Here is an 18,480-nt window from a genome sequence, read left to right on the forward strand (position 1 = left end):
CTGCGGAACATTTGGGGAACCTGTTGTATCAGGCCAATCTTCAAGAACAGTTTTGGCTTCTTCGGGTTTTCCATCGTTTAGCAATGCTACTGCATAGTCTCGTTGTAGACAGCAATTCGAATAAAGTTTCATCCAATACTCAGCAAATAATTGGACCTTATCGTTCATAAAAACCACATTTTGATGGTAAAAACCATCTATGACCTCCACATCTATATCTTTCTCATAACCTGTGTCAACAACATCTTCTAAATCCATTTCATCCATCAAATCAGTTAAACCAGTTTCACTCCCCGCATTCTCGTTCCCAGAGCCTCCGTTTCTTTTGGTCACGTGGTCGGCGAAACGAAGGGCTCTGGTAACACTGACTACCGGATGTCGTAAAATCCACGACATCCGGTAGCGCATGCCCACTGCATAAATGTTCGTCTGCGCCTGCTCAGTAAAAGAAAGGGGGAAGGCTGGGGCTGAATGAGACGGAAAGCGAATTAGAAAGAAAATACATTTGAGTTTGGCGTTCGAAAGAGCTGTACAGCAATCCTTGCTACAATTGTCGGAGGACATCAAGAAACAAGGAATGGAACAGGAAGACGGCAGATAGAAAAGTTATCATCAGCTGATAACATTCCGACGGTTGATGATACTGTGAAATTTATTTATGGCCATGCGGAGGTATTGTAGAAAATTCAGAGCTAAAAGTAAAAAAGCGGCTGAGCGATGAGGTATCATTCTATTGAGCGGCGGTAAGAAATATCACATTGAATTTCAAAGTCTTCATGTATTCATGAACTTCATTTAGTGTGTATATCTTGTATAAGCTAAGTTGATAGTGCAAATGTTTGCAATATTTTCAATGCAATTAAAAGTACAACCGAGTTACACCTTACAAAAGATGTACTTGTCATTTGTTCATAAACAAAGGTCTGCTTCGTGAATACGTTATTCCAACAAACTCCCAGTGTTATTCGGTCTTTTTCCGGTAACATTTTCAAACTTGCCCGCTACATCTTCAATTGTTTCGATGACCGGAAGTATAACGAAAATTGCGTAGAAGCGTTTCATTTTTTTACCTAATTACGCATGCAGTTTTTATCAGCCAATCAAAAAAAATCATATTTTTTACCGTTACCAGGGCCACTACGTCATGTCATTTAAAAAATACGCGTGGCCCTGGGGAAGAGGATGCACTCCCCGCCATTTCTTTAACTAAACAACTTGTAAAGATATGCTCAGGGAATTTTCGAGATCGTACGAGTGTCTCGTGATTCCCAAACAATAGCTATTAGCAATGACGCATTTCCTGTTTTTCCAGACATGTCTAGACTTAAAGTAAATATTTGAGTTGCTATGTTTTTGTCACCATAATAGAACCTTAAGGAAGCATTTGTGAAGCCGTCATCTTCAAAGATCAGTTGATTAAAAATACCTGCTGACGCGTAATTCATCAAAAAACTCCCTTTTTAAAGACTGGTTGATTAAAAATATCTGCTCACGCGTAAGTCGAAAAATACCCTAATGTAAACATTGTAGAACCATCTTTTTTAGTCATTAATCATTTATAACTTATGGCTAAAACCGTAAACTGAATAATTATGTATTTAATGTTGATCCTTACGAGGCCTTCCACGTCGTCGCTTCTGGTCTTCAGGTATACACTCTAAACATGCATGATTTTTGTCTTCATTTGATATTTCAGATCTGCTGTTAAGGTCTGAAGATAGCATTTTAATAATACAAATATTTGTTTTAAGGATGCTCTGAATACAATACATTTTATTAATGAAGGCTATATCATTCGAGCTTTGATCAGCTTCTAGTAGGTGTTTGATATTTAATGTTATATCACTCATTCTATATATATTAATAAAGAAAATAATTATCTGTTTATATCTATCACTTAAACGCACTATAAAAAACACTTAAGGAAATAATATATAGTATATATAATGGGACGAAATAAAAAATACGATAATGAAGAAGACAGGCAAAACGCTATTAAGGAAAGCAAGACCAGATATATGCTAAACAAATCATGGATATGTGATGCATGTCAACATGAATACACGCTCGCTGGAAAGCACTCTCACATGAGGACCAAGAAGCATATTAAAAATACTGTTATCAAGGCTATTGAAGACCAATACAACATAATACCAGCTGAAAACATAGAAAGCAATATTATATAATTATATATTGTATAGCACAGTATATATGAATTGCTGTTATCTGTTGCCTTAGGTGACCAAAAATATATTTATTTCTGGTTATCTTTTAAACGCACCAAAAAAATCTAAAAAATAATTTTTACTATAAAGGACTTAAAGAAATGGTAATTCTATATAGTACACAAAAATGGAAAAAAATATCTCATATATTAATATGAATGAATTAGATCTAGAAAAATTATCTAAAACTGAACTCATAAAACTAGTATTATCACTAAAAGCAAACCAACCAAGAGTTTATAAACCTAGGCCACCAATCCCAACTCCTCGTAAGAGTGTTAAACAGATGATTGATGATTATGAGGAAAATGTCATTCAACCACCTCCTGAATTTAGGGATGATTACAAGCCTAAACCCATGCCACGGACTATAAAAACAGCCCCACTACCATTACCAAGGACAAAGATAGAGGAAGTTGCTAAAGCTATGAAAGGCTACACAAAGTCTTTTGAAATTGGTATAAAAAATAATAAAGACCCGTTATTACAGCTTCAAAACACAAGAAAAGCTGTAGAAAATCACATAATAAAAGAGCTATCAGCAATGAAAGGTGTTAAGTTCATTGAAACGCTCAAGGTGAAATTCACTAAAATGTCTGGGGATAGTGTAATATATAAAACCGCTTATTTCAACAGTAAAGCACAGACCATAATTAATAATCTGGAAATCGTTGAATCACTACAAGCATCTAAACAACAGATATTAAATTTCGTAGCTCAATGGATATCTGAAGGCTCAGGATGGACTATTGAATCAGTTGATGGTCATTATATAAATTTAGTTAAATATGAACCAATGAAAGGCGAATCTTATATTCAGCTACCACCAGAACTTAGAAACAGTGCTAAAGGATTAATAAACATGAAAAATGAAGATAATGAATGCTTTCGGTGGTGTCATATCAGATACATAAATCCTCAAGATAAATATCCTCAACGAATTAAAAAATCTGATAAGGCATACATCGAGAGATTAGATTACTCCAAAATTGAATTTCCAGTAACAATAAAACAGTACAATAAAATTGAGAAGCAAAATGAGATTAATATTAATGTTTTCGGTTATGAAAACAAACAACCATATCCCATCTATATATCAAAAGAAAAGTATGACAATCAGATGAATTTATTATTGATAACTGAAAATGAAAACAAGCATTATGTTCTAATAAAAGATTTTAATAAATTCATGTATAACCAAACTAAACACAAAGAGAGGAAGCACTTCTGTATGCACTGTTTACAATGCTTCAGTTCTGAAAAAGTATTAAATAATCACAAAGATAATTGTATTCAAATAAATGGAGTACAAGCAGTAAAAATGCCTGATAAGGATAACAACATACTAAAATTCAACAACTTCCATAAACAGCAACAAGTGCCATTTGTCATTTATGCCGATTTTGAAGCTATAACAGAAAAGATATCCGGCTGTAAGCAAAATAATGATAAATCATATACTGAAGCCTATCAAAAGCATACTGACTGTGGATATGGTTATAAGGTTGTTTGTTGCTATAATGATAAATATTCCAAACCGATACAAATATATAGAGGAGAAAAAGCTGTTTACAAATTCATGGAAAAGATGCTAGAAGAAGTTAAATATTGTAAAAATACAATGAAAAAATACTTCAAGAAACCATTAAAGATGACTAAAGATGATGAAAATGAATTTCAAAAAGCAGAAGCATGTCATATCTGTGATATAAAATACATAGATGAAGATATTCGGGTTAGAGACCATTGTCATATTACTAGCAAATACAGAGGGAGCGCTCATACAGAATGCAATCTGAAATTAAGAATAGAACCCGATAAAATAAAAATTCCAGTAATTTTTCACAACTTAAGAGGTTATGACAGCCATTTCATAATGCAAGAGATAGGAAAAATTGTAAAAAATCATACATACAAAAATAAAAAGGGAGAAATTAAAGAAATGAATATCAATGCTATACCAAATAATATAGAAAAATATATGGCCTTCATGCTCGGTAATCATTTAACCTTTCTAGATAGTTTTCAGTTTATGAGTTCAAGTCTTGAGAAGCTGGTTAGTAATCTACCTAAGGAATCCCTAAAATATACTTCTGAAATATTCGAGAGTAAGCAACTCAATCTGATGTCAAGAAAAGGAATATATCCGTATGACTATATGGATAGCTTTGACAAATTTAATGAAAAACTACCAAAAAAAGAAGACTTTTACAGTATATTAAATGATGAGCATATATCAGATGATGACTATAAGCATGCTAAAAATGTGTGGAAAACGTTTAAGATTAAAAATATGGGTGAGTACCATGATTTATATTTAAAATCAGATGTCTTATTATTAGCAGATGTGTTTGAAAGCTTTAGAAAAACATGCCTAGAATACTATAAACTTGATCCATGTCATTACTTCACAAGCCCAGGTTTATCGTGGGATGCTATGCTTAAAATGACTGATATCAAATTAGAGCTAATGACTGACGTTGATATGTACCAATTCATCGAAAAAGGAATGAGAGGAGGTATATCGTATATAGCTCATCGATATGGGAAAGCTAATAACAAATATATGAAAAAATATGATGAGAAGGCGCCCTCAAAGTATATCATGTATCTTGATGCTAATAATTTATACGGTTATGCTATGAGTCAATATCTACCAACTGGATGCTTTAGATGGTTAACACAAAAACAAATTGATGAAACAAACTTGGCCAAGTATAAAGAAGACAGTAAAAAAGGCTTGATACTGGAGGTTGATCTTGAATATCCCAAGGAGTTGCATAATCATCATAATGACTACCCATTGGGTGCAGAAAAAGTTAAGGTGACTAAAGATATGCTATCGGATTATTGCAAAAACATTGCTAAAAAATACAATATATCATCAGGTTTAGTACATAAACTGATGCCTACATTAAACAATAAAGAAAAATATGTATTACATCACAGGAATCTTCAGTTGTATTTAGATCTAGGATTAAAGCTCACAAAAGTCTATCGAGTGTTAGAATTTAATCAATCCCCATGGTTGAAGCAATATATCGATTACAATACTGAAAAACGTAAAAATTCTAAAAACGCTTTTGAAAAAGACTTTTTTAAATTGATGAATAATTCAGTATACGGCAAAACCATGGAGAATTTGAGGAAGCGAGTCGACGTTAGGTTAGTGACTAATAAAAATAAATTATTAAAGTTAGCTTCAAAACCAACATATGTCAGTAGCAAAATATTTAATGAAAACTTAGTAGCTGTCCATAAAATCAAAGAAACATTAACCCTCAATCGACCTTCATATGTAGGAATGGCTATATTAGATTTAAGCAAAACACTAATGTATGATTTCCATTATAACTACATAAAAAAGAAGTATGTAAACAAAGCCAAACTACTATTTACAGATACAGACAGTTTAACTTATGAAATTCAGGCTGAAGATGTATATAAAGACTTTTTTAATGATAAAGAGAAATTCGATAACAGTGACTACCCTGAAAAATCACCATTCTTTGATAAAACAAACAATAAAGTCATTGGTAAATTCAAAGATGAAGCTTCTTTTATTCCTATTTTAGAATTCATCGGTCTGCGATCAAAAATGTATTCTTATATTAAAGACAATCTACAAGTAGGAAAGACTGCCAAAGGAATCAAGAAATCCGTTATCAAAAAAGATGTCACACATGAAAACTACAAAGAGACCTTATTCAATAAAACACAGATGCATCATACTATGAAAACCATCAGAAGTCAAGGCCATCAACTTGAAAGCTATGAGATTAATAAAATATCACTGAGCTGTTTTGATGATAAACGGTATATACTTGATGATGGCTTAACAAGTTTTGCTTACGGGCATTATAATATAAAGCAATAATCTTCATTATGATTTCTAGTATAAGAGATTTTTAAACGCACCTTGATTTCAAAATTTTAAAAAGAGTATAAGAGATTTTTTTATTTTGATTAAAGGGTTTAGCAAGGGTTGGTTTTTAAGGCTTGGTTTTTTCAATTTGGTTTTCAAACTTGATTCCATTTTGGTTTTCAGTTTGGCTTCGAGGTTTGGTTTCATTTTTGATTCTATTTTTGATTTCATTTTTGATTCCAGTGCTGTGCAGTAGTATAGGAGTTGGGGATGTAAGAGATTATAAAAATTTTTATGATCTCGTACCCCCAACTCCTATACTACTGTTGCAAGCCAGCAATAGTGATAGTATGAAATAGTTGCATGAGAATTTCAGTTCGCTGGAACATCAAGATATAATTACCTCTTCTTAGTTTATTTTGAAGAACTGATTAGCGTAACTGGCGTATCAACCTCAAAACGGTGGAAACTGTGCTTGTGATAGAATTTCAAAGAAACCAACTTTCAGAGTACCATTTTAAAAAAAAATCTATATTCTAGACAAATCAATGATAAACAATTTTTTTTTACCTTTCAGGGACTTGTAAGAAAATTTATCAGCGTGTACTCGGACAAAGGAATGCGTCGTGAAGGCACGCCTACTTCAGTCAATTGCAGTATCTTGCTCGCTGTTAGAAAGTCTTGTCCAGCCTGCAGAAAAAAATGTTCAAGTTGCGGGAATGACTGGCGTTATGTTTTCTTTCCAACACAACTCGAAAACGACTTTTCACGAGTGAGATATGTCAGTGCACGGCAGCATTCCAAACCAACTGAACTACGAACGGAAAAGTATCATGTAGTAGCAGTGTGAACATTCTAACCAACAGCCATTCGTAAGAAACACTCTAACCAGTGGATTGCTCACGAAGAAAAATTTATCCCTGATTCAATGAGTGTTTCAACAACTAAACTAGCTGATCGAGCAACGATTTTTTTTATAGCGTCACCGATAAGGACGCCAAACATTTCACAGCAGAATGGTTACCAGTTTAACCGTTAAAGCGCCCAAATGGAAACAAAAGCTTAACAAAACGAAAAGCTGCAAAAGCTATAAAAACTAGACGAATAAACAACTCTTAGAAAGAAAATAGAAAACGAAACGTTGGCTTACCAGAAGCGGGAGCACATGGAAGAAGATGAAGGACTCAGCTTCACAGCACACAACGGTGAACAACACCAAAATGGTCGCCGTGTCCTTTGAGACTTCTTTATATACGCGATTAAAAACAATTGCAGCTTCTAGACATGTGCTTTGTTCAATCAGAATATTTCGTTAAGAATTTTCTACATTGAATAAGTGAGAATTCGACCAATGTCGCGAGAAAGGCATGCACTTGAATCATTAATCAGCGTAATAAATTCCAAGCTATATCAAAAGGAGTAATTGTCAACTACATTCTTTACACAAAGACAAGTTCATCGAACAAACACCGAACACTGAAGCCTGTATTTGATCTCCCCGGCTGTTCTCGTTTTGACCCACACACGTACCATATTTGCGGTCAACAATCAAAACTCAGGAATTACAATATACCATTAAAATCTTTAAGAAGGTTCTCTGGTTAAAATATTTTGAAAAGATGAGATTTCGGCTACCAGTCTGTAGCCTTTGACGAACACTAAAATGGAAAGCAAAAATTAAAAAATAAGTGGCAAATGTGTGAAAAAACTAACAACGAACAGTAAAAATATTCGGTAAAAAATGTGTGAAAAATAAAAGTGAATAAAAACTGATAAATAGTTATAAAAGAACGGAATATTGCCAAGGCAACCGTTTTGAGTTCTTGTCGGCATTGACAGTTTTTGCAGAATGCAAGGATTCCAAAGTCTAACCAAGCGTAGTTAACAATATTAGAGCCTTTCGCATAGTTTTTAAGATTTCTTTTGGGCTCTTCCTTTCGATTTTGGAAGCATCTGCCAGACTCTCCTATGTAGCTTTAAGAGCAGTCTGAACACGGAATCATAGACTACGTTTGTTTGGAGATCCAAGGGCTGTCTAATTTTTGTAGACGGGAATTCTTGTTGGAGAGTTTTAAAGGGTTTGCTGACCACTTAGATTTCGTTGTTACGGAGTAATCTCATGAGTGGCTCAGTTAGTCCCTTGATGTAGGGAAGACAAGCGAGACCACGATATGCGTCTGGTGGATCGGCCCATCCGAAAAGCATGGAAACTAGTTCTTCAGGTGGAGGGACTGTTTGTGAGGATTTCTTCCTGTTTAACGTGCTGGAGATGACATTTGAGGGATAACCATTGTTTTTTAGCGCATCAGTGACGTGAATAATTTCTTGGGTTTTGACTTCACTGATGTGTACCGGAAACCAACACACACAGGTCAATATTTTAAAACGGTTGACTTGATTTGCCAAATTGTGTCTCCTAGCACTGTCCTAGGGAGACTCCTATATGAAAGGGGCGGGGATGCTCGTCGGAAATTTTGAAAAGAACTCCTTAAAGAGACTGATATGGGTGTGGCTCAAGCTTTTCTTTACCCCTGAAAGATACCAAACAACTAAGTGTAGAATTTATATTTGTATATTTCTTCGTGTGCAGCCCTAAACGAGACCATTATGGCTTAAAATATTGGCGGTTTACCCGGAACACCCTAAGCGAGACCATTACACCCCTAAGTGAGACGACGACCATCCTTGCCCCTTTCGTATGCAAGTCCTCCCCCGGGATTGTGTCCCCAGAGCCACTTGTTCCTCGTGCCCCGAGCCTGTGTACAGCCGTCCCGCTCCTCGTATTTCGCGTTTTCCAAATGAGGGGTGTCGAATGGTAAATGCGAGACTTTGCGAGACGGCGAGACTGATATCTTTTCTGCGAGCCCGAGACCTTTTTAGCCTTGCAAAAGAAATCGAGACTGCGTCAAAAAAAAATTCGAGACGACGAGACCCCTGAAATTTGGCTAAAATTTTGCGAGACACGCAGTTTTTAAAGGACCATTCACCACCCCTCAAATGGGCACCAAAAACTACACAGGCGCCTGGTACGCAGGTTACTATTTTACGAGATTATGGACTTTGAGGACACTTTGACTTTGTACATACAAGCTTTATAGATTTTAGCTTACGCCAAACGAAAAACTATAAATCAAGCTTTTCGTTTGGCGTGAACTGAAATTATATATGAGGCAGATAAAACGTCTGCGAGGGAAGGCTAGAAGGCTACTGTGTCGGCGAAAAGAACTGGAAAGAAAATCAGGGAGCGAAGCGTGCCGAGCAGTCAAGCAAAATGGCAAGTTTTATGAAAGTTCTTCGTCGTTTGTCTGCTTCTTTTCGCGGTATCAGCTTGTTTGCTGGCTGGAGATCGCGGGAAATCCGGGAATTCTTCTCACCCCACGCCCAAGGTAATTTGAGCTTCCTTGCTTTCTCGACACACAAAGAAGTCTGTGTTGGCTCGCTGCATGTGTGTGACTTGAGATCGTCGAGTACGCGAAGTCGTGAGGTGGTTGTTCAGAGAGTGGGCAGTTTCGACAATGAACTCGCCAGCTCTCGCCATCCTGCAGGCCCTTATAATGGTCAGTTTTGCCCCGAAGTCTGGCCACGGGCAAAGACTGAGTCTTCCAGCTATTAATATCGCTCAGGGAAAGAAAATTACAGCAACTGCTACATGCGGCGAAGACGTCGGCGAGCCAGAGTTGTTCTGCAAATTAGCGACCGTGGCAGGAAAGTTGGAGATTTTCGGATTGTCTTGCGATCACTGTGACCCTAGTGTAGCTTCCAAGAATCGCTCGATCCAGCATGCTAGTGATGGAACCGAAAAATGGTGGCAATCTCCTCCTTTATCCCGGGGACTGCAGTATCAGCGAGTCAACATCACTATTGATCTCGGACAGGTAAAGTTTCATCGTCTTCATCCGTCTCCTCGCCCACGCGAGATATTAATTTGTAAAAAACGTTTCTTTAATATATCCCTCTGTCGAATTGAAGTCTGTGTTTATTTCGTTTAAAAGTGAATACTTTATACAAAATTCAGGTTTTCACGGAGTTTCAAATATTACGCTAGGATATTCTCCAACCCAGAGAACTGCAGATCAGTGAAATTTTTTTTTCACACTTTGGTGAGAATTATTATAAGAATGTACATGGTTCGATCGTAGAATTGGAAGGCACCTTCCATTCAACTTTTGAATGTATCTTAAATGAATTTGTTTTCCTTTAATAAAATTGATGTTTTTACGGGTGAAAGGTAGAGGAGGAGATATTTGAAGTTTATTTATTTGACGTATAATAAGCAGTTGCAGAAAAGACTTTAAAATAAATTGACAAGCCCATGATTTGCGAACTTTTTTTTGTATTCAAACCGCGTAGATCTGTTTCTCCTGAAAGGTTTTTTTTTGTTTAAAAAACACAATTTATTTGCAAGATGTGCTTTCTGCAAAACGCCAATTGGCAAAGAATGAAAGGAATGCAAGGAATTTACCTCTGGGGTTTTGGCAGTGAATTTGTTTCCTATTGGTGTTTGATGTAGCCAATGGCAACATTGTCAAATGTCACATTCAAAGATTGACTTTTATACTAAAAGAAAAATAACATAATGCTAAATGTACTTGTAAGCAACTGTTTTAATTATTATTATTTCAGGAGTACCAGGTAGCCTATGTCATTATTAAAACTGGTAATGCTCCCCGTCCTGGTACTTGGGCATTGGAGAAATCCATTGACGGCGGAAAAACATTCACCCCCTGGCAGTATTTTGCGACTGATAACAGTGATTGCTTGACATACTTTGGACACTCAGCGCTTCTTCAGTCGTTTAAAGATGATACAACAGTGACCTGTACAACAAGTTACTCACAGGTTCCACCTTTTGAGAATGGTGAAGTAAGTTCCATAGATTTTCTCTCTACAATATCTGACTAGCTGAAATATAAGAATTTAGTACACAGCTAGAAATTTTTTCCCCAACAGCGTGTGCTCTTATTGGTAAATTCGAGGTCACATGACAACTAACAATTAAAACTGTTTCCTGCCAAAAGTCTCTGAGTGGGCAACATTGCAAAATCTATTATGTCAGAGGCAAACAGTTCAGTATTGCCTTTGAATGTTTACCGATAACGGTTGTGCTATATAACAAAACACTTAATGACTGATCCCTCGGAAAACCAGTTAATTTTGTTTCCCAAGAATCTCAATGTCTCAATCCCAGTCCATTATAGATATTTTTTTAACAACAGCATCCTCCTCCTCGTCCCCATAGCCCTTTGCATTTTTCTTAGCCAGCAGGACCTTGGCACAAGAAAGGAAGGGCTCTGGGGACATAGGATTTTTGAATTAATACAATTTTTTTATTGGCTGTTGAAAACAAAATCTTGAACGAAAGTATAAAACGTCATGACTCTCTCGCACAGTATATAGAAACATCATGACTGCATACATGAAGACCAGGAGTCCTAGAATCTGGGACTCAAAATTCTGTCTCCAAAGCCCTTCATTTCTCATGCCAAGGTCCTACCACCTAAGAGAAACCAATAAGGCTATGGGGATGAGAATGTGGCATTCTTTCTTTACATCATTCACTAGTAAAGTAAATTGTCTTCGGAAATAGAAGTTAAATCTTTTTATATTTTTCAGATTCATATTTCACTTGTTAATGGAAGACCAGGAGCATCAAACTTTTCTTACAGTCAGGCACTGCAGGTAAACATGATGCGTTATCTTACAACCGCTTTCAGTGTTACGTGCATAGTGGCTTTCTAATATTGACATCCATCTTTTGACATACTAACCAAATGACACGGATCAAAATCTGCCAATCACAGCCCACTAGCATGTCACCTTCTGAACTTGTGGGCTCATTTGCATGAAACCAGCACCTGTATGCATCGGCTTTGATTGGCTTATTTAAAACAGCATGTTGAAAGATGATGTTAAAAGATGAATGTAGAAAGAAAGCTATGCACATAACACTGAAAGCAGGTGTAAGAATTTTCTAAAAGTTTTTTTAGGGCCAATTTACCTGAGTGTTTTCCTCCCGGGATGACTTTTGTCCCGGGATGAATTCATCTCAGTGTCTGGTTATTTTCTTGTTGCTGTCTACATGATGATACATGATTTCATCCCTGTCCTGAGCACCAGGATGAAATGTCATCTAGGGATGAAACGTGACGAAAAACGCCATGTAAACAGACTTTCCGGGATGAAATGTAATGTAAGCACAGGCGAGATAAATTCAACTCGGGTGGGACGACTTACGTCCCGCTATCCCGGGATGAACACGTTCATGTAAAATGAAAATTTTTCCATCCCAGGATGAAACTCTTCTCGGCTCTCATATAAAGAGGCCCTTAGACTTTTTGTTGTAAAACTTTGTCTTATTTAATACAGGAATGGACTCGTGCTACTCACATCCGGTTGAGGTTGTTGAAAGTCAAGACTTTGTTAACTGACTTGTTACCACTGGCAAGGAAGGATCCTTCTGTTACAAGAAGGGTATGTCTATTTTTATCATAAAACATTTCTTTATAATCTGCACACTTCTGTTTAGTGTGTGTACTCCAAGTTCAGCTAATATTCCCATGATGTATCAAAATATTTAACCATTCAAGAGGTGGTTTGATACAGTTATTTCCATTTCACGTTCAAGAATCATTTTTAAATCCTCAATCTTAAGGGGATTCTGCATTACTGATTATCTCCTGACATTTACCGACTGTCTTGTATATGATTGTATGGAGGATGGGTAGCTTCAACGTCTTGCACTGCATTTACTGTGATATCAGCCAATCACATGATGTAATATTTCATCCTAGGCTGGCGATTCAGCAGGGGAGCAGGGATAGCCCAGTGGTGAGAGCACTCGCCTCCTACCAATGTGGCCCAAGTTTGATTTGTGGTCCTTGCATCATATGTGGGTTGAGTTTATTGTTGGTTCAAGTACTCGCTCCGAGGGTTTTTCTCCAAGTTTTTTGGTTTTCTCCCTCCTGAAGAACCAACATTTCCAAATAACAATTAGACCTGGATAGAGGACCCGCATGAAAACCAGAGCTGTGCTGATGCGGCTTCCTTTCTAAATGGCTTCCTTTCTAAATGTAATTTTATCCTGTAAACTAGCTTTGAGAAATACTATAGGACAATGAAATACCACTTAGTGAAAATATGAGCACATGACACCACTCTGTTTTGTAAGTGTTTAGAATCACTGACCATCCTGACAGTTGAGTGGATATTCATTGTTATTTAACTATGATTAGCTACAGTATCATTAACCTTGTTCTGTTTGCAGTATTTCTACTCCATCAAGGATATCTCTGTTGGAGGGATATGTATGTGTAATGGACATGCCGATGCCTGTGTTCAGCTGCCAGATGACCCACAGTTTAGGTGTAGCTGCAAGCATCAGACATGTGGTGTTAAGTGTGAAGAATGCTGCCCAGGCTTTGTGCAGAAGAAATGGAAACCAGCCACCGCTGAAAGTAGCAATGAATGTGAACGTGAGTAAAGTGTAATAAATTATGTGTAACTTAAGTTTAATGAAATACCCATTATAGATCTATCCCTGAGTGAAGGATGATGCTTATGCAAATTTGTTGCTAATATTTGAATGCCCTGTTTGTTGTGCTTGTAAAGATCAATATTTTATTAGTGGGAATCCAAATCAACTGTTTGTAGTAATTTACTGCAGCTTGACTGCTTGCTTCTTCTAATACATGTGCATTTGTGTTTTATTTTTTTAGCCTGTAACTGTCACAACCATGCAATAGACTGCTATTACAGTGAACGAATTGCTCAAGAAAAGAGAAGTCTGGATATAAATGGCAACTACGAGGGCGGAGGAGTGTGTGTGAATTGCAAGGATAACACTTATGGTATTAACTGCGAGAGGTGTAAACCAGGCTACTATCGTCCTACTGGAGTACCGCAGACATCTCGTGACGCCTGTCAAGGTATAAGCTGGAGCTCATGTAACTTGTATCCAGAAATGAGCCATAAGATTAGAGAGAAGATTGTGAAAAATATTGTATGCATTTAGTTTAAATCAATTGATAAGTTGATTTGACAGCACATGCACGTTGAAGTTAACATACAGAGAGTTTAATTTTTAAATGGGAATCCTTTTAGTTTGACTTAAAAGTCCACACAAACACTGGCTTCTATAGTGTTCAATGTGATCACACACTCTCTTTGATATACAAGTAAAATAAGTATCTGTTCCTATGTCTTGCTGGAGATCAAGAAGATTAAGTAGAGTAGTCAATTAAGACTGCCAAATTCCTTCTTACAAATCAGAATGCTTTCAAACTTTGATTGTTGTACTGTTGTGTGTCCTGCAGCTTGTACATGTGACAGAAGGTTTTCCACTGGTCGTTGTTTTGATGGTGATGGACAGTGTGAATGTTTAGAGAACTACAGTGGGCCTAACTGTGATCAGTGTAATGAGGGGTTTTATGGATTTCCTAACTGCAAACGTAAGTACAGAAATGTTTCTAAAATCACAACAAAATGATAATTGTGACAGACAAATAAAGTAAAGGTAGCTTACCAAAATAAATGGTGTACTTTTCTCAGAGCTTTGTCCTGTATAAGCCTTCATTGCTATGTCAAGGTCACCTTATGTCAACACATGTAACTGATGTAGTTACTACTGGTACTATTCACCTACTGTGGCACACTTGAGGTTATCCTGTATTTAAAAGTGGAACCTGACTAATAAAACCAGTCACTGTTACTCTTTGCCCTCCATTTGATGTCCCCAAAATCCGTGGTACACATGTAGAATGTGTCCCATGTAACCAGAACACAGTTCCTACTTACTTATAAAGGTTTTAAAAGTGTAAAATAGCGTTCTCTGGTTTAAAAAGTTAAGAAAAAATATGAGCTTTCGGCTATTTTACTATAGCCTTTGACGAATGTAAAAAAAGATAAAGCGCGTGGTTGGAAATATATGCAAAAAGGGGTGTGAAAAGATTAAAAACTAAAATACAATAGAAGTGTAAAAAGCTAAAAAAGGACAAAAACAGACAAATTAAGAATTATAATAAGATAGAATATTGTCTTGGTAACAGTTTGGAGTTATTGTCTGTGCCGACAGTTTTGGCAGTGTGCCAAGATTCTAGTGTTCTTCGAATACGGTAATTGCCTTTGTCTATCACGGTAGCGCCATCAAAGTCAATTGAGTGATTATTTTGCCAAGCATGGTTAGCAACGTTCGAGCCTCTCGTATAATTTTTAAGATTTCGTTGATGTTCCTTTCTTCGGGTTTTAAAACATCTGCCCGTTTCTCCTACGTAACTCCAACAGCAGTCAGCGCACGGAATTTTGTAGACAACATTACATTGGAGATCCAGGGGCTGCCTGAATTTAGGAGAAGGGAATTCTTGTTGCAGGGTTTTAGCTGGTTTGCTTACTACACGGATGCCATTTTTACGAAGTAACCTGGTGAGAGGTTCAGTCAATCTGCTTATATACACAGTTATATGGGCAGCCCTGTAAGCCCTATTGTCGCTAATCTTTGCATGGAGGTGGTAGAAGAATTAGCCATCAATACCTCTACAATTGCACCTAGGATTTGGAAAAGATATGTTGACGATAGCTTCGTCATCATTAAAAGAAAGACGCTGTCCCCTCCTTTCATGACACTTTAAATTCCATTGACTCAAAAATCGCTTTTACCATTGAAGAAGAAAACAATGGCCAAATCTCTTTCTTGGACACCTTGGTTTCCAGGAAAAATGGTGTTATTGTCATCGACGTTTACCGGAAGCCGACACATACAGATAGATATCTGGATTATTCTTCTCATCATGAAATAAAACATAAAGTCAGCACGGCCTCGACCCTCCTATTCCGTGCAGCCAACCTACCTAGCACTTGTGAAGGTAAAGCACGCGAGACTAGTCACGTTACGGAAGCATAATTGAAAGCCAACGGCTACCCACCTACAGTTATTTCCAACATATTAAAAAAGAAGTCAGCCCCGACAACTCCTCCCCCAGAAGAATTGGTGTCCATGTTCTTCAAATGGGCCGATCCATCTGACACATCCCTGGGTTTCGCATGTCTTCCCTATATCCGCGGATTGACTGAACCTCTCACCAGGTTACTTCGTAAAAATGACATCCGTGTAGTAAGCAAACCAGCTAAAACCCTGCAACAAGAATTCCCTTCTCCTAAATTCAGGCAGCCCCTGGATCTCCAATGTAATGTTGTCTACAAAATTCCGTGTGCTGACTGCTGTTGGAGTTACGTAGGAGAAACGGGCAGATGTTTTAAAACCCGAAGAAAGGAACATCAACGAAATCTTAAAAATTATACGAGAGGCTCGAACGTTGCTAACCATGCTTGGCAAAATAATCACTCAATTGACTTTGATGGCGCTACCGTGATAGACAAAGGCAATTACCGTATTCGAAGAACACTAGAATCTTGGGACACTGCCAAAACTGTCGGCACAGACAATAACTCCAAACCGTTACCAAGACAATATTCTATCTTATTATAATTCTTAATTTGTCTGTTTTTGTCCTTTTTTAGCTTTTTACACTTCTATTGTATTTTAGTTTTTAATCTTTTCACACCCCTTTTTGCATATATTTCCAACCACGCGCTTTATCTTTTTTTACATTCGTCAAAGGCTATAGTAAAATAGCCGAAAGCTCATATTTTTTCTTAACTTTTTAAACCAGAGAACGCTATTTTACACTTTTAATATGTCTCATCCTGGTTGCAGTTCAATTTTTAATTATAAAGGTTTTATAAGCTCTTGGCAGAAAAATCACATAAAAAACAAGGCAACTGCTTGAGATTGATTTGATGTTAGAGATTGCTTAGAAGCTTAAAAGATGAACAAACTCATGGTTACATGTAGTTGGCCAGTAATGATGTTGTGTTATAAATTCCTTGCTATGTATTTCTTTGTCATTTTTCAACAGCTTGTGACTGTCATCCCCTGGGTACAAGTGGGCGTGTGTGTGGACCAACTGGTGACCAGTGTCCATGTAAACCCAATTACACTGGTGCCAAGTGTGATCAATGTGCTCCAGGATATTATGGCTTTCCAAACTGCAGGAGTAAGTACATATCTCTTATTTAAGTGTGTAGTAACATTTGCTGTATGCTTAGACCGGTTTTCACTTGAGTGTTGAAAGTAAATTGCGTTTGCTTTGGTTTTGCATTACTACGCCTAGTGATTGGCTTAAAAATCTCGTGCCACTTTCTCAGCCAATCAGAACTAAAACCAAAACCAATTGTGACTTGCTTGTGCACATTTTCCCGGGCTTCGTGCCAGCTACATGTATTTGCTTTGAGTTTTGATTGGTTCACTTGGTTGTCCGTGTCCTTTGTGATTGGCCAGAGTAATTGCTTTCAGTTGGTTTTGGTTTTATGACACTCAATTGAAAACTGCTCTAATGGGGTCTTTCTATATTTATAATATTAGCAATCCTTGTAAGGCAACTCAAAATGTAATTGATGAATAAAAATGTACAGCTAATATAAACTACACACTGAAATGTCCAATAAGAGATTTGAGTTGCTTATTGTAAAAGCAGGCTTTGAACAATGTTTTTTCTGAGTAGTCAGGGTTAAACCGGACGTATACAAAACATGGACCTGGGTCCATGGACCACCCCTGTGGACCCGGTCCATGGACCACCTTGTGGACCCGGTCCATGGACCACCCCTAGCCTGTGGACCACCCCTAATTTTCGAAAGAAAATCAAAGTGTAGAATGGGGACAGGGTATGAATTGACGGCAGGTACTAAAACACAAAACAACGAAATGAAACAAAACCAAATTAGCGAAACCACTGAAACGACCAAAACGAAACCGCCGAAACGGTTGAAACGAGCGAAACGAAACATATTCAACTAGGACTCCGGTTAGTCTGTTTACGGTTAGCTGGTAAAGGTTTTGCTTGTTTCGGTGATTTTGTCTTGTTGTCTAGCAGAGTATTTTACTAAGCAAAAGGCAATTATGAAGGCTTTAGGTCGGGTAAAAATATTGACAATATTTGATTTAAAAAAACTGTACATTCGGCGGTTGCATGCAATGTCTGAGACATGTCTAGATTTTATGCAAATTTGATCCGGTCACGTAATCAAACGTAAATATTCTTACGGCAGATTCTCTGTTTTTAAACATCGTTATTCTTTTGAAATAGATTTATAATGCTACAAAGAACTAAAACGAAATCTTCTTGTCTTTTGAGGCCGACTGTAAACAACGAAACGTACCAAAAATGAATATATTATGATTGCGTGCATGATCTATAATTTGCATAAAATACAGACATTGAATTCCCTTGGGGCCACATCGCACGTTCATTCGTTCAAATTTTAGCGCTGTGACAGCCATGCTTTGAAAGAGCCAATCAAAAAAATTGAATTTTCTTACTTGGTCAGATCTCGCCT

General features: G+C 37.1%; 1 protein-coding gene and 1 long non-coding RNA gene across 4 annotated transcripts in view; both read left to right on the forward strand.

Moving 5' to 3' along the window:
- Positions 1-1,600: 1,600 nt before the first annotated feature.
- Positions 1,601-7,371, forward strand: LOC144645659 (uncharacterized). Its single transcript, XR_013569323.1, has 2 exons — positions 1,601-1,648; positions 6,668-7,371. It is a non-coding gene; the product is annotated as an uncharacterized LOC144645659 (long non-coding RNA).
- Positions 7,372-9,170: 1,799 nt separating this feature from the next.
- Positions 9,171-18,480, forward strand: part of LOC144646694 (laminin subunit alpha-like) — a 54,816-nt gene continuing 45,506 nt past the window's right edge. Inside the window, exons 1-8 of one of the 3 annotated variants that reach the window (XM_078506366.1) lie at positions 9,171-9,965; positions 10,714-10,953; positions 11,704-11,769; positions 12,457-12,561; positions 13,355-13,562; positions 13,806-14,015; positions 14,403-14,537; positions 17,001-17,138. In XM_078506366.1, coding sequence (XP_078362492.1) covers positions 9,606-9,965; positions 10,714-10,953; positions 11,704-11,769; positions 12,457-12,561; positions 13,355-13,562; positions 13,806-14,015; positions 14,403-14,537; positions 17,001-17,138 — 1,462 coding nt within the window. In that variant the 5' untranslated portion in view covers positions 9,171-9,605. The remainder of the gene's footprint in view (positions 9,966-10,713; positions 10,954-11,703; positions 11,770-12,456; positions 12,562-13,354; positions 13,563-13,805; positions 14,016-14,402; positions 14,538-17,000; positions 17,139-18,480) is intronic. The other 2 variants (XM_078506367.1, XM_078506368.1) reach the window with 2 other exon arrangements.

Source organism: Oculina patagonica, chromosome 3, assembly GCF_052425735.1.
Source record: "Oculina patagonica isolate OP01 chromosome 3, crgOcupat, whole genome shotgun sequence".
NCBI lineage: Eukaryota > Metazoa > Cnidaria > Anthozoa > Scleractinia > Oculinidae > Oculina > Oculina patagonica.